Source organism: Callorhinchus milii, unplaced genomic scaffold (assembly GCF_018977255.1).
Source record: "Callorhinchus milii isolate IMCB2004 unplaced genomic scaffold, IMCB_Cmil_1.0 Scaffold24, whole genome shotgun sequence".
Classification (NCBI taxonomy): domain Eukaryota; kingdom Metazoa; phylum Chordata; class Chondrichthyes; order Chimaeriformes; family Callorhinchidae; genus Callorhinchus; species Callorhinchus milii.
The window spans coordinates 3,056,671-3,071,599 of record NW_024704765.1 but is presented as its reverse complement, the minus strand read 5'-3'; the positions used below and the strand labels follow the sequence as shown (position 1 = coordinate 3,071,599).

The 14,929-nt window shown below is 43.6% G+C and overlaps 1 protein-coding gene across 1 annotated transcript; it reads right to left on the bottom strand.

Moving 5' to 3' along the window:
* Positions 1-2,914: 2,914 nt before the first annotated feature.
* On the bottom strand, positions 2,915-13,977 carry ldlrad2 (low density lipoprotein receptor class A domain containing 2). Its single transcript, XM_007897813.2, has 5 exons — positions 13,787-13,977; positions 10,842-11,348; positions 9,521-9,670; positions 5,231-5,389; positions 2,915-3,170 (listed from the first exon to the last, which is right to left on the bottom strand). The coding sequence occupies exons 1-5, from the start codon at positions 13,866-13,868 to the stop codon at positions 2,926-2,928; spliced, it is 1,143 nt and encodes a 380-aa protein (XP_007896004.1). The 5' UTR covers positions 13,869-13,977; the 3' UTR covers positions 2,915-2,925.
* Positions 13,978-14,929: the final 952 nt, after the last annotated feature.

The window sequence follows — 14,929 nt, the reverse complement described above, 5'->3', positions numbered from 1 at the left end:
AAATCACAATCCCAAATTACATGGGAAACAAAATAAATACAATCAAAGCTTACTTTTCCGAAGTATTTTGTACCATATGGATTTGGAAAGCTTGTTGGAATAGTCACTTAATACAAAAAATTGGCTTTTTGCTGGTAAGGAACATTCTTGCAGTCAATAGTCTGTTGTCTTAAGGGTTTTATGCTTTTTTTTATCAATTGTATTATCATTGGAAATTTGCATCTTTAGAATATTCTCTATTGTGTTATCCTTATCTATTATCCTTGCAAACCAATTTTTCTAGTTTTTTTCTGAAAGATGAACTGTACATTATTATACGCTGTGATTCAATAGACAATTGAAATAAAATGAACGCAGGAGTTCACCATTAAAAACATTCAATTAACTAATTAATTCAATTTTTCAACAACAACAACTTGCATTTATACAGTGCCCTTCACATGGGATAGCGTCCCGGAGTGCTTCAGAGTGGCAGAGTCTGACCCCGAGCCAGGGGGAGAGGGAACGGGGGGGTGATCATAAGCACGATCAAAAAGGAAGGTCGTTAGGGGGATTTGAAGTTGGGGAGGGAGGGGGCAAGGCAGAGGCAGCGGGTGATGGAGTGGGGGGTAACCAGGTCAGATAAGTAGGGAGGTGCGAGGGAATGAAATGATTTGAGAGTGAGTGAGAGGATCTTGAAATCAATCTGTTCGGTGATTGGGAGCCAGTGGAGCCTGGCAAGGGCTGGGGTGAGTTTTGTGCAGGTGAGTATCCGGCCAGCAGTGTTTTGAATTAATTGGGTTTAGTGTATGGTATGGTGGAGCTGGGGAGACCAGTGAGGAGGGCGATAGGATTGTCCATCCAGGAAGTGACAAAGGTCTAGACGTGGGGTTCAGCTGCGTCAGTTGTGAGGTACGGACCGAGGCGGACAATGTGATGGAAAAAAGTTCTGGTCAGGGAATGGATGTTAGAATAGAAAGGAAAGCTGGGGATCCAACCTGATGCCTGAGGGTTCAGAAAGTCTGAAGGAGAGGCCAGGGAGGTTGAGGAGTTCAGACCCACAGGAGAGAAGACATTGACAGGAGCCAAAGATTATGGCTTGTGTCTTAGCGACATTCAGCTGCAGGAAATTTGCACTTATCCAGGTCATGATGTCCATCAAACAAGCTGACAGGAAGGATATCAATGGACTGTGAGTCGCAGCTGGAGGAAAAGTAGATTTGTGTGTCATCCGCTTACTAATAATAATCCCTCCAAAAAACAAAACAATAATAAATTGGTCATTTTCAATCCATGACTGTTTGTGGGACGCTGCTGTGCGCAATTGGCTGCCGTGTTCGCCCACAAATATACAGTCAATTCACTTTACAGTATATTCTGTGAAGCACTTTGGGACGTCTGGAAGATGTGAAAAGCGCTATATCAAATGCAAGGATTATTATTATTATTATTACATGTGGAAGTTCACCCCATGTCTGCGGATGACATTGCCGAGGAGGAACATGTTGATGAGGAAAAGTAGGGGGCCGACGATGGAGCCTTTGGGTACCCCACAGCTGACTGGGTGGGGCCGAGAGGAAAATCAACAATAACTCGCATTTATATAGTCCTGTAGCTCAGTGGTTAGAGAACTCGCCTCGCAAGCGAGAGGATCTGGGTTCGATTCCCGGGCAGGGCAAAACCTTAGGCAAGTTTCCTTACTCCATACGCCTCTGTTTACCCAGCAGTAAGTAGGAACCTGGTTGGTAGTCGATTGGCAGATCGCTTTCCTGCGGGTAATATTTCCTTCAAAAAATAGCAAGTCGGTCACTCAATCCACGACTGTTTGTGGGACGCTCCTGTGGTTAATTGGCTGCTGAGTTTTGCCCACAAATTATACAGTCAATTCACTTTACACTGTATCCCGTGAAGCGCTTTGAGACGTCTCGAAGACATGATACGGCGATATATATCAAATGCAAGGATTATTATTATTATAACGATCTGCACGCTGGGCAGCGTTTCTGACCCTGTGTCTCTGAGATAGAAAGACAGTTGTTCTGGACGGACGACATGTTTCTATTTCGCGTAACAAAAGTTTGTGGTTCATAGTCACTGAGCTGGAGAATTAAACTTGAGCGTCTAAAAATAAATTTGCAATAAATTTGGATTTTTGACAGCTGTCTTACACAGATCAGTAGTGTAATTGAACCTGCTGCAGTCAGCATTTCAATTGGGTGCAGTGAAAGGACAGATAAATGCTCTTTTAAAATAAACAGCACAGACTCGATGGACTTCTGTGCTGTAAATTGCTGTGGTTCGACCGGCGACTGGGCTAAAGGTAAGAGGTCAATCCCATACAGCCTGTTAGCTAAATTAATTGGCTCGCAGTTGAAAGAACTTCATTAACCTGACAGTCAGACTGACTGCTGGACAAATTGAAACATCCCTCTCAGAGGAAGGCAAATCGTATATTTCTTAACTATGTGAGTTGTGTTAACTGCGAATTACAAGGGTCAACAGTGTGCAAACATTCTTGTAGGAATGTTTTACTGTCGGAGCAGCCCCCGAGGATGGATCTCGCTGGTTCAGTTCCCTCTGTGTTGAGTTTGCAGGCCCTGCGTGGGAAGCTATATTGGCAGTAGCCTTTCGCAGGGATAAGAAGGGGAAACCATCAAGACATCCTGCTCCTGGGAAACACCCCCAGTGAGAGGCCAGACCAGGGGCCTTCCAAGGACCTCATGAAATCTGCTCCATCCATTCTCTGCTCACCCCGGTCCCCTGCCTAAGGTTTCGCCTCACCCGGGAATCGAACCCGGGTCCTCTCCCTCGCGAGGCGAGGTGCTAACCACTGCGCTACAGGACTGAATGTAAGGTTGGGATGTGGAAGCTCTTGTACAATTAACGTTCGTTACTTGGAGTGTGTGTGTGTGCGTGTGTGTGCGCGCGCGCGTGTGTCTGTGGTAGTTACATGTGAACAGTGACTGTGTTTTGTGGTGTGACCTTGGCCAGGCACCTACTGTCCTTCTGGGAGCAGCTGCGGGTACAGAGTTGGCAGGAGGCACAGAAGGAGTTGCAGCACGGGAGGAACCTGCAGACACTGAGTCTCCAGATGCAGCAGCCCGGTGACCAGCAGCACCAGAAGAGGAGCGCAGCCCCGCCGAGCGCTCCCAGCACCACGTAAAGCACCAGCCACGAGACGTACGAGGTGTCTGCAAGCAAAGCCAGAAAGGACATCAAGATCAAACATTTCCCAATCTCAAGAAAACGCTTCAGCTCCCACAATAATAATAATAACAATAATAATAATCCTCGCATTTAATAAAGCGCCTTATCAAGTCAGTAATGCATCTCAAGACTGTAAAGTGTAGTGACTGTATTTTGTGTGCAAAATGCAGCAGCTAGTTGCACACAGCAGTGTCCCAGGTGGATTGAGTGATCAGTTCTTTTGAGGGATTGTTACCCCCGGAAAGCGATCCGCTAATCCACTAACAACTGGGTTCCTACTTACTGCTAACCAGGAACGTGGAGTAAGGAAACTTGCCTAAGATATTGCCCCGCCCGGGAAACGAACCCGGGTCCTCTGGCTTGCGAGGTGAGTGCTCCAACCCACTACCCTATGGGACTCCATTTTTCCAGAGGGCCCATGTTTAACACCTTCCCATTCAGAGCGTCGCACTATCTCACAACATCACAAGATTCCCCACATGGTGTTCATCTGCAAAACACACTGAGCAATTCTCCCAAATGTTCCCAGATTTGTGCAGATTGAGACCTTCATTAATGTTAATTCACAGCAGGTCATGGCTTGTTCCACAGCACTCTCTGGTGGACAGTCCACGTCACTCAATTGCTCGATAACATTCCAGCACCTGGTCATGTCATCAAAACATCTCAAGGGATTTACTGTACAACAGCGATTGAAGGTGAACGCAGCAGAGCCAATTTGCAACACGCAGCGTCAAACGAATAGCCATGAAGGGAAAGACCGATTCCTTTAAGGAGATTGTTGGCCAGGACATGAGGAGAGAGAAGCTCCCTTTTCTTTTCTTGAATTAACGTCTCATCCGAAGGACGCACCCAGGACAATGCAGCGCTATATTGGAGGTCAACCTAGGCTGTGAGCCCAAGTTACAGCAGGAATTTCTGACTCTGAGGCAACAGTGCAACCAACTGCAGCACCATGGAAATAATAATAATCCTTGCATTTGATATAGTGCCTTATCGTGTCTTCGAGACGTCTCAAAGCACTTCACAGAATATACTGTAAAATGAATTGACTGTATATTTTGTGGGCGAAACACGGCAGCCAATTGCGCACAGCAGCGTCCCACAAACAGTCATGGATTGAGTGACCAAGTATTTTTTTTTGAAAGAATTATTACTCCCAGAAAGCAATCTGCCAATTGCCCAACAACCGGGTTCCTACTCACTACTCGGTCAACAGAGGCGTGTGGAGAAAGGAAACTCACCCAACATTTTTCTCTGCCCGGGGAATCGAATCAGGTTTCTCGCTTGTGAGGCGAGTGCTCTAACCACTGGGCTACAGGACGCCACACCTTATCACGTCGAATAATCTGTAAAGTGAATTGACTCTATATTTTGTGGGCGAAATGTTTACCAAAGGTGAGAAACCAGGAGATGGTAACTTTAAGCGGAGTCTCCTCGGAGCTGAACTGGCTCCAAGGTGACATGCTTGGCAATGGAGTGTTGGAATCGATGCAACCCTCTGTGTCGGGCCGGTTCTTGAGCCTGGCGGGTCTACAGTATTCCAGGGCACTCACTGCTGATGGCAGCCCAGCCTAGCTTAGCAGGACCGGGATGGGCCGACCGACCAGTGGGCAGCGAGTCATCCCACTCAATTCCTGTTAACCCTGCAGCCAAAGCCCTAACTAATGGGCAGGGTGGTCCTAGCTGGATGATTAGTGGGAAAGCTTGCCAGACAGAGCTCTCAATGGCAAACTATATGGTTTTAGCTGGTTAGACTCCAGCAGTTACCCCAACGTACCCGTGGGGGTCCTCAAGTCTTGGCTCTTGCCAACCTTCGCCTAATACTTTCTGGAATTAGGTAAACAGGATGCATCTCTCCAGGGTGATAGAGGAGAGAGAGTGAGTGCATTCCATCCCAACAATCTATCTCTGGGATTTCCACGTGTGGATGGGATGCATGGAATTCTCAGTTTGGTTTGGATGCTCTCAAGCGACGGTGATGGGTTTCCGCATGTGCCAGACACCCGGCTGACCAAAAAAACTTGAGCAATAATCAAAGCACCTCTGACAGAATCTGCCCGGGGAGCCGTGCCAGGCTCTGCCGGTGTTTGCTTGTTGTGTATTTCGCACACGGCTGTGAGGTTGTTAGGAGGGGACGTCGAGATGTTTGGCAACACCGAGCTGGTGCTGCCGGCCTGAGTCGCTGAAGTGGAGACATGAGCTGGAAGGAAAAAACAGATATAACAATGAGAGCCACAGCCACTTGGAAATAACAGAATAATCATATTTACAAGCTGTCAGTCGCATTTACTATTTGTTAGGCGATTGGTAGATAATAATCCCTCAAAAAAAAAATTAAAAACAATAATAAATTGGTCACTCAATCCACGACTGTTTGTGCGACGTTGCTGTGCGCAATTGGCTGCCGTGTTTTGCCCATAAATATACAGTCAATTCATTTACAGCGTATTCTGTGAAGCGCTTTGAGACGTTTAGAAGACGTGAAAAGCGCTATAACAAATGCAAGGATTATTATTATTATTATAAGAACGTAAGAAATGCTAGATAAAAAAAGGCCAAGGTCCATCTAGTTTGCCTTCCACCTTCCTGGCGGTCGCTTACACATATGTCCCAAACTCCCTGCGTCTGTATCCCATAATGTGATTTCCTAAAAGAAAACTATCTAATCTGTGTTGAAAGAATCAACATTTCCTGTTTCAACCGTCTCCCTCGGGAGCCTGTTCCACAGGTTCACTATTCGCTCACTGACGTAGTGTTTGCAAAGATTCATTCTGAATTTCCCCCTTCAATCGCAGGCCGTGGCCTCTGGTTTTACTATTCTGGACAAGTTGAAACAGCCGGTCATGATCTATACTGTTTTGCCCCTTTTGAATCTTAAAGACAGCAATCATGTCGCCTCTCAATCTTCTCTTTTCCAGCGTGAATATGCCCGATTTACTTAGTGGCTCCTCATAGCCCAATCCTTCCATTCCCTCAATCATTTTGGTTGCCCTCCTCTGTATCTTCTCGATTTCTCCAATATCCATTTTGTACTGCAGTGACCAGAACTGTACACAGTCTCTAAGTGTGGTCTCAATGATGATATATACAGTGGCAGGGTTATCCCACTATTTCAGCTGCTATTCATCTTTTGATACATCCCAACATCTGGTTTGCTTTACTCACTGACAGAGAGCATTGTTGAAAGAGCTTCAATTTATTATAAATCAGGCCCCCAGATCCTTTCCATTTTCCATACATATTATTTTCGTTCCATTCAAATAATAGTCTCTTCCAGGATTTTTTGTCCCCTTGAAGTACTTTACATTTCTCCACAATGAATTTCATCTGCCACCGATCTGCCCAATTTCCAAGTAAGTTCAAATCCTCCTGTAACCCATCTTGTTCAGCTTCATTAGCTTGGAGTCATCTGCAAACTTAGCCACTGTGCTGGCGACTCCCAGCTCCAGATCATTTGTAAAAATATTAAACAAAAGAGGTCCCAAAACAGACCCTTGTGGTAACGTTTTCCCAGTCTGATGACATTCCCTGTACCACCACCCTTTGGGTTCTTCCGGTCAACCAATTGCGTATTCATTGTAATACACCTCCACTGATTCCCACTTTCTTTACTTTCAGTATCAGCCTCTCAAGAGGAAACGTATCAAAGGCCTTACTGAACCCCAGATATACAACATCCACAGCCTTACCCATATCAAGCTCCCTTGTCACACTGTCCAAGAAAAATAGTAAATTAGACTGGCAAGACCTCCCCTTCATGAACCCATATTAGCTATAATTTATGATTTTATTTCTGTCCAGATGCTCTATGATTTTATCCTTTATAAGATTCTCCACAATTTTTTACCCACAATGGATGTCAAACTTACTGTTCTGTAGTTTCCTGGGTCACTTTTCATGTCTTTCTTAAAAATAGGAGTAACATCTGCCTTTCTTCAGGCCCCCGGCACCTCTCCAGTACACAGTGATTTTTGAAAGATTTTATTCAGATTGATAATGGTTCCCAATTTACAGTCCAAATCATCCCTGAGCTAAACCGTGACCAAACCTCACTCCAGTTCACGATGAGTGTCAGATATTGATTTGTTGATAATGCTAACAGGTGTCAAGACCAGGTTATGAATATGATGACATTATCACTTTTTCATGAAATATCTGACTCCTAATTTCAGGCATTTCATGGTTTCACAATTTTAACATAACCTTTTCTCCCTCCCACTGTATAATCCTCCGGTGCCTTCCACCAGAGGGTGCTGCGAAGCATGCCATAGAACAACAACAACAACAACAAGATTCCATTTATAAAGCGCCTTTCACGTCAGGAGGACGTCCCAAGGCGCTGCACAACAGGAGGAGGCCATTCAGCCCCTCCAGCCTCCCTTCTATAAGATCATGGCTGATCTGTATCTCAAGTCCAGTTACCCTCCCTTGCCCCCCATCCCTTAATACTCTGAACTGACAAATATCTACTTGTTCATGACCAGTGAAAAAAGCCCCCGCTGAGGTTCAACATCAATGAAGTTTCAATCTTTTCTCTGTGTCTCTCACAACACAAATTACATATGGCCAGTACACCCCGTCCCTACATCCCTCCGCCAGTAACCCGAACCACATTTTAAGTGGACGCTCAGTAGTGAAACATGAACAATGAAGAGTTGTAGAATTTTTCACATATATTTACACAGATTTACACAAAACTGTACAGCACGGAAACAGGCTATAGGGTCAACCAGTCTCTTCTGGTGTTTATGCTCCACCTGAGTCTCACTCCTTATGTCTCCTGTTCCCTACTATTCCCATCTGCCTAATCTGAAGGTCCAGCTTCCTCCTGAATAATAATATTGCTTTAGATATAGTGCCTTATCACATCATTGAGACGTCTTAAAGTGCTTCATTACTGTAAAGAGAATTGACTGTATATTTTGTGGGCGAAATGCAGCAGCCAATTGCGCACAGCAGCGTCCCACAGTCAGTCATGGATTGAGTGACTAAATTATTATTTTTTATTAAAACAATTTTTTTTGAAGGGATTATTACCTCCGGGAAAGTGATCCGCCACTCAACTACCAATCTGATTCCTACTTACTGCTCGGTAAACAGACGTGTGGAGTGAGGAAACTTGCCTAAGGTATCGCCCTGCCCGGGAATCAAACCCAGACTCTCTCGCTTGCAAGGTGAGTGTTCGAAACACTGTACTACAGGACTCCACGTGCATCTAAACTACCTGCTTCAACCACTACTTCAGGAAGTGAGTTCTACATTAATAATAATAATCCTTGCATTTGATATAGCGCTTTTCACATCTTTGAGACGTCTCAAAGCGCTTCACAGAACAGACTGTAAGATGAATTGACTGTGTATTTTGTGGACGAAACGCGGCAATCAATTGTACACAGCAGCGTCCCACAAACAGTCATGGATTGAAGTGACCAATTTTATTTTTATTTCATTTTTATTTTTTCTTGAGGAATTAGGCGTGTAGAGTGAACAAACTTGCCCAAGGTTTCGATCTGCCGGGAATCCAACCCAGGTCTCTCGCTTGTGAGTAGAGAGCTTTAATCACTGAGCTACAGGACAATCTCACCACTCTGTGCATGAAGTAGTTCCTTTTAATTCGGAAATGGAGTTGGACACACTCCTCCAAATATGGTCTAAGCAAAGTTTTATTCAAATTGAACATTTCTTCTTCACTTTTATACTCCATATTTAATATCTAAGAATGTATCATTCAGACCCAGAACCTCAAGATTTCACACACCTGGGTTGGGGATATAGTGATGGTGTTTATAATGAAGGTGTTTTGCTTCCTATCCTGACACACATTATTGTTCATGGAGAAATGACTGCTTTCTGCTGCCTGGGATGAGCTTGAGCAAACAGATCACTCGTGCTTTTTTGAGTGACAGAATTTACAGTTTCATTGGAAATATCACAAATCTGAGCACTTATTTCCATTTATTCCCTTCTGTAACTAAAAGGTCAATCCTACATTTTACTGTCGTACAACTTCCAAACAATAGGTATAATAATAGACATGGCATAAGAATAATCCTTGCATTTGATACAGCATCTTTCACATCTTGAAGTGTTTCACAGGATTTTACTGTGAAGTATAGTGACTGCGTGTGTATCTTTGCCGACAAAATACGCAACTCACTACACTCTACAATACAATGTCCTTTGAGACATTTCGGCAGCATGATAAGGTGCTACAACAAGTGCAGGAATTATTATTATGGTGAAATAAATCCCTATCTCCTCAAGTCTCAGAATTGAAACCTCCTCATCGCTGGTAACCCAATGCTCTCAACAGGAGTTAGTCTTCACCAACCTTTGCAGTTTGCTGGAGAGAGACTGGACTGATCACTTCCATCTTCACAGTTGTCGATCGCTTTGGAATCGCAGACCAGACTCGAGGGGATACATTTTCCGTTCTGGCACTGAAAGTAAGATTCTGCACGGCATTCTGAGGAGTTGAAACCTGTAGGAAAGTACAAGATACTCCACACTTAGCAGGTCTAGAGCCAATACATACAGGACAATATATATTTATACAACGTCTTTCGTGTCAGGAGGGCATCTCAAAACACGGGAGTTTGTGCACTCTGCAGTTTGTGCTGTTTAGGGCTGAGTTCTCGCACGATGACAAAAAGATTGCTTATCAATAGGTCAGTTGAGACCCACAAAATACACAGTCACTACACTTTACGGTAAATCCCGCAAAGCATTTTGAGACGTCTCAACGACACGTTAAGATGCTGTATCATATCCAAGGATTTTTATTACTAGTTTTAGTTACGTGTCAGAGGGAATAGATGAAATAATAATAATAATAATAATCCTTGCATTTGATATAGCGCTTTTCACGTCAGGAGGACGTCCCAATGTGGTAGGAGAGGGTCACTGAAGTTACAGTGTGACCCCATATATGAATAACTTATTAATACCGAAGCAAAGAATTATGCCTAGATTTAAGGATATATCTCTATGATCATTAGTTTAAGGCCTAAGCCTCAAACCTCCTCACCAATTGATGTTACCAAAAGTTTCATTTATAAAAACAAGACTCCTTCTGTAACCCATCACCTTACCCTGCATCTAACTTGAAATATCACAAGTTTATATTTTATTGAAGAGTTTTAAGGAACACTTGAAGGATGGTGTGGTATGTCAGAGATTGTTTTAAAGAAAAGGGTTTTGTTTCATTTTGTTTGCAAAGTGAACAGGCTGCTGTCGGAGGGTATCAGAGTCGCAGTGAATGCAACACAGAAAGCCTGATGTTGATGTGGTTTATTTGGTGGGTGACTGACACATGTGGAAACCGATCTCTGTGCTTAAGAGTATCCAAACCAAACTGAGAATTACATGCTTCCCGCCTACACATGGAAATCCCAGAGATAGATAGTTGTGGAATGCGCACTCTCTCTCTCTCTTTCTCCCTGGTTACCTAAGCATCCTGTTTACCTAATTCCAGACAGTATTAGGTCCAGGTTGGTAAGAGCCAAGACTTGAGGACCCCAGTGTGTGTGTTGGGGTAACAGCTGGAGTCTAACCAGTTAAAACTGCATGGCTTGCCATTGATATAATTTATATTACTGATATTGTTGATGTCAATGCATTTCCACGTTCAAATGGACTAAAATACTGCTCACCTATTCTGTAGGAGGTGAAATCCCCAACAAAGTCTACTCTTGGCTGCTGGCCTCTGGTGACCAGCCTCAGAGAGAGATGGCTCCCAGTTGAATAAATTGGTCTGGGGATACTTTTTCCACATAACGGAGAGCCAATGGGAGGCGAATTCTTATCTTTCCCATCATAAAATTGCACATAGGATCCAGCATTGCATGGGTCGCCAGTCTCCTCCCAGGGGGAGTACAGCCCCAGCTTGCTGGTGTTTTGTGGGACGAAGGCTCCTGTGGTGTTGTGATGAAGTATCTCGGACGCGGTGGTGGGATAGTGGATGGAGGACTCTCTCAGGAGGCTGTAGACCAGGAAGAATCGGAAGTGGAACTGAACTTTGTCCTTCAGCCTCGCTGCCTGCATGGTGACAAGGCAGTCAGTCCTCACCGTCACAAAATAATACTTGCGAGATTCACCGTGCGAGTTGACAATCATTCCATCTCCTTTGATGTTCTGCCCACATAAATCCACCAGGTTGACTTGAAACAATAAGAAACACAATCATTGTATAATTGAGTTACATGTGTGTAAACACAATTCAGGCAGCCTGAGAAAGCTGAAGTCTGGAAACATTTTATTCATGCATGTTAATGCGATTAATTATTCATCATATTAATAATTAATAATTCATCAATAATAATGTCATGTCGGGAGGAAGTCTCAAAGGGTTTCCCGAGATATACTGTAAATTATACATAGTCACTGCTGCATGTGAAGGGTGTTGTATAAATGCAAGTTGTTATTGTTATGAAGTGCAGAGACTGTGTGTTTTATAGGAGAACGCGACAGGCAATTTCTACCACAGCACTGTCCCACAAACAGCCATGAAGTGAGTGACCAATTTTATCTGGGGGGAATTGTTGGCCAGGATACCAGGAGAGAAACTCTTCTTGGTCACATCCTTCGTAGACGCATGAAACACAGGTTGTAGGAAACACAACAGCAACTTACATTTATATAGCGCCCCTCACGCAGGGTAGTGTCCCAGAAACACGTATCCTATGAGTTTATCTTTTACTGCAGAGTTTTAAGAAGCCATAAGGAAGGTGATCGAGATTATTTTAAAGAAGGGTTTCGTTTCGCTCTTGTTTGCTAAGTGAGAAGGTTGCACTAGGAGGGCATCAAAAATTCACAAAGAATGCAATAGGAGAGCGGCCATTCGGCTCATCTCATCCATTGGTGCGTCTAATCCAATGTCATCTCGTTCCCCTGTTCTTCCACTATCCTGTCTGTTGAGACATTTTCCCTATGTAAAAGGCGGTATATCAAATGCAAGGATTATTAAGTGACTGTAGAGGCTCAGACTTAACAGAAATAATAAATAATAATCCTTGCATTTGATATTGCTTCTTATTATGTCGTTGAGGCATCACAAAGCGCTTCATAGGGTTTTACTGTAAAGTGTAGTGACTGTGTATGTGTAGGCGAACGCAGCAGCCAATTTACGTAAAGTGATGTCCCACACGCAGTTATGGCAAGAGAGTGAAAACATTTCTTCTAACCTCCCCATTAACCATTAACCCGTGCCATTACTCCCGATTGCTCAAGAATAACAAAGACGTAGAATATTTATGAAAAAGTACGTCACTGATAATCACTTCAGGTGAATGTTAAAAACTTGGACTTAGTTTTACTTCAGCACCTTATACAATGCAGCATTCCTTCAGTGCAGCGCTGGAGTGTCAGCCTAGGCTATGAACTATGGTATCTTCTCTGACATGGGGTTTGAGCCCACAATCTTCGGTCCCAGAGACAAAAGTACTAGCAATCGAGCTCTGAGCAATAATAATAATCGTTGCATTTGATATAACGCCTTATCATGTCATTAAGATGTCTCAAAGCCCTTCACAGAATATGCTGGCAAGTGAATTGATCTGTATATTTTGTGGGGGAATTGCAGATATTTTCCTTCACAATTGAGAAAGTGAGCCTTTGTTTCTTGTATTCCGCTGAGCAGACTCCGATAAAACTTAATTCGGGTTTGCTGGTAACTGTCAGCTTCTGACATTACCTATGCTGGGAGGAGACTTGGTGAGCACAGGGACTTATTGTCTCTCAGGGTTTATTAGTTTGGCGTTTCCAGGGGCTGAATGGAGTCTAGTTGGGACATTCCAAAGAATGTTTAAATCTGATTTGACTGGTGGGATTTTGCTCATCCCCTATTGTTCCTGGTCTCGCTGAGTCTGGTTGGAGAGGGCTTTGAAAATAAAACATCTAAAATTTGTCATTTAGGTGATGTTTACTGATTTTATTTCTCACACAAACACCACAATTCATTACAGCAGATGCCCGGAGTGGCTGTGTGCCCACGACAGCAACAAAACATGACCTGAAAAGTCGACGTTACAGTAGTTACAAGAGGCAAAAGTCAGTGACAAACAGTAACCAAATAATCATCTGTTCGGATAGTTCTATTTGTATTAAACTCTTTCCAGAAAGAACTCTTTCCTTGCTTGAAGAGGACACAACTGTGTTAATCAGCTTATCATGCGGCAAATCAAACATTTTGTTGCATAAAATTATGCTTTATACAAACACAATTGGTCACTCAATCCACGACTGTTTGTGGGACACTGCTTTACGCAATGGAATGTCGTCTTTCACCCACAAAATATACAATCAATTCACTTTACGGAATATTCTGTGAAGCACTTGAGACGTCTCGAAGATGCGAAAAGGTGCTGCATCAAATGCAAGGATTATTATTATTAAATATGTGTTCAAGTTAGGATTCAGGGAGAACAGGAAAGAATGAGAATTAATTGCACCCAAAAGAGCAAAGGTGCGAACCAATGGTCTCTCAACATGAAAACATTGCAAAGCATCCGGTAACTATGATAGTTCACTTTCAAATAAGCCAGTACAGACACGAAGGGCTGAATGGACTTGAGCGCTAGCGTTCTATGGGTCTGCGTACCTGTTTGCATGGAGTTCACTTGTAGCAGCATCAGGCTCAGCAGAAGAAAAACTTGTGAAGCTTTTCCTGTGTCGTTCCCCATCCTTCAAAGAGGCGTAAAATCTCTAAAGCAGGCGAACACTGACAGTGACACTGTCGCTTTGCTTTCTCTCACGGATTCAATCGCTTTCCGCTACGAACCAGCGTCTCTTGGGTGCAGAATGGGGGTGTGGTGGGCGGGGGGAAATCATGCAAATTGTAAGTCAAGGAATGTGTTTCCTTCTGGAGGGGAAGTGCTGTGTGTCTATCTTTCTGACATCCAAAAAGACAGCCAACTTTCCTGTGTAGGGGGATTTCACTTTATGCCTGGAATGTGTGGCTTTGTGTAGCCATGGAGACACCACAACACAGTTAGTCCCAACTTCACTTTCAAACAGATGTTGTCTTTCAGACAATACTGTGTCTTATCAATTGTAGAGTTAGTGTCTGTAGTTGTAGCATTCACTGCGCACCGGCTGATAGTATGTCGTGAGGATTTTTTCCATTTTACACCCAGATAAACGCTTGTCTGCTTTTCGCTGGTTGAGAAAATTATTAAATGTCCAGCTTTGGGGTCAAACTCAGTCCATCATTTTCATCGAGCTGATTTACCTTTTCCCTTAGATAACATTAATTCTGCTGTAACATAAAACCCAGCCACTGACAATCATGTTTCCAACTAAACGTAAAGCAAATCTAACCGTTACCATATTTTTGAAGATCGCGATCCGGAAATTCGTTGAACCAATATTTCGAACTGTAAGACTGATAAACTCCTTTGGGATACAGCCGTTATCTTTATTGAATGTTATCTTTGGTCGCGTTGCGGAACTGCAACGCCTGGTGGTTTGAAAGAATTCCTTTCCGGCTAATTCCAAACAAATCTGCAGAAGCACCATTGCAGCGAGCGAGTAGAAAGGTACGGAAACAGGCTCCCGAGGGAGGCGGGAGAAGCAGAAGGTGTTGAGTTTTCCAAAAGCAAATGAGATAGGTTTCTGTTCGGAAACAATATCTTGAGATACGATATAGAGTTTGGGACATGACATTCGCACGCGACTGCCAGGATAGTGGCGGGCCAATTGGATGGACCTTGGTCTTCTTCCGTCCAGAAATTCTTACGTTCTA

What these genes read in the sequence shown, in the direction of transcription:
- ldlrad2 (XM_007897813.2), bottom strand. Translation starts at nt 13,868, where the DNA reads ATGGGGAACGACACAGGAAAAGCTTCACAAGTTTTTCTTCTGCTGAGC. An exon ending in TTTCACCTCCTACAGAATAG is followed by an intron (nt 9,671 to 10,841) that starts GTGAGCAGTATT and finishes ACTTTCCTACAG; the next exon opens with GTTTCAACTCCTCAGAATGC. An exon ending in CCGGGCAGATTCTGTCAGAG is followed by an intron (nt 3,171 to 5,230) that starts GTGCTTTGATTA and finishes CTTTGCTTGCAG; the next exon opens with ACACCTCGTACGTCTCGTGG.